Source organism: Carlito syrichta, unplaced genomic scaffold (genome assembly GCF_000164805.1).
Source record: "Carlito syrichta isolate Samal-C Ts95f unplaced genomic scaffold, Tarsius_syrichta-2.0.1 Scaffold304568, whole genome shotgun sequence".
Taxonomy (NCBI): domain Eukaryota; kingdom Metazoa; phylum Chordata; class Mammalia; order Primates; family Tarsiidae; genus Carlito; species Carlito syrichta.
Genome location: NW_007248664.1, coordinates 150,382 through 151,260, shown reverse-complemented (window position 1 = coordinate 151,260; position 879 = coordinate 150,382). Strand labels below are relative to the sequence as shown.

General features: G+C 64.1%; 1 protein-coding gene across 1 annotated transcript in view; it reads left to right on the top strand.

Moving 5' to 3' along the window:
• Positions 1-609: 609 nt before the first annotated feature.
• ACOT6 (acyl-CoA thioesterase 6) overlaps positions 610-879 on the top strand; it is a 5,495-nt gene continuing 5,225 nt past the window's right edge. Inside the window, exon 1 of the mRNA XM_008060259.1 lies at positions 610-870. Coding sequence (XP_008058450.1) covers positions 610-870 — 261 coding nt within the window. The remainder of the gene's footprint in view (positions 871-879) is intronic.

Here is an 879-nt window from a genome sequence, read left to right as displayed (position 1 = left end):
CAGGTCGAGGCTGCGGTGGCCGGGAGCGGCCACTGCACTCCAGTCTGGGCGACAGAGTGAGACTCCAACCCCCAAAAATAAATAAATAAAAGAATAACTGCACACTCTGGGAGGCCACGGTGAGGGGATTGCCTGAGCCCGAAGGTTTGAAAACAGCCTGGGAAACTTGGCAAGACCTCAACTTGACAGTAAATCAAAAAGTTAGCCGGGTATGGTAGCATGTGCCTGTAGTTTCAGCTCCTTGGGTGGCTGAGGCGGAAGGATCACTGGAGCCCAGCAGTGCGAGGCTGCGGTGGCCGTGAGCATGCCACTGCATGCTCTGGACTTTTTCAAAGTCCAGAGTCTTGGAACTGTTCCTCTCAGTCCCTCAGTTCTCAAAGGTGTAGTCTTTGCACCTTTGTTTCGACACTCTCCATGTCAGACTGCTGGGTTACTCAATAACCCATTTCAGCAGACCCTTTCTCTTCTGTTCAGGGTACAAGCTCTAGGCGGCCTTGCACGGCTTGGGGTGTCTCCATGCCCGACCAATGGGAGTAGGGCCCAGGGCTCCGCCCGCAAACGCTGCCCGCGGAGGCAAAGACGCCCGCCCGCTGCCTGCGCCCGGGCGGAATGGCGGCGACGCTGCGCGTGGAGCCCGCGGGCCGCTGCTGCTGGGACACGCCGGTGCGCATCTCCGTGCGCGGCCTGGCGCCCGGGCAGCCGGTCACGCTGCGCGCGTCCCTGCGCGACGAGAGGGGCGCGCGCTTCCGGGCCCACGCGCGCTACCGCGCCGACGCCCGCGGCGAGCTGGACCTGGCGCGCGCGCCGGCGCTGGGCGGCAGCTTCGCGGGGCTGGAGCCCATGGGGCTGCTCTGGGCGCTGGAGCCCGAGGCGTCTGAG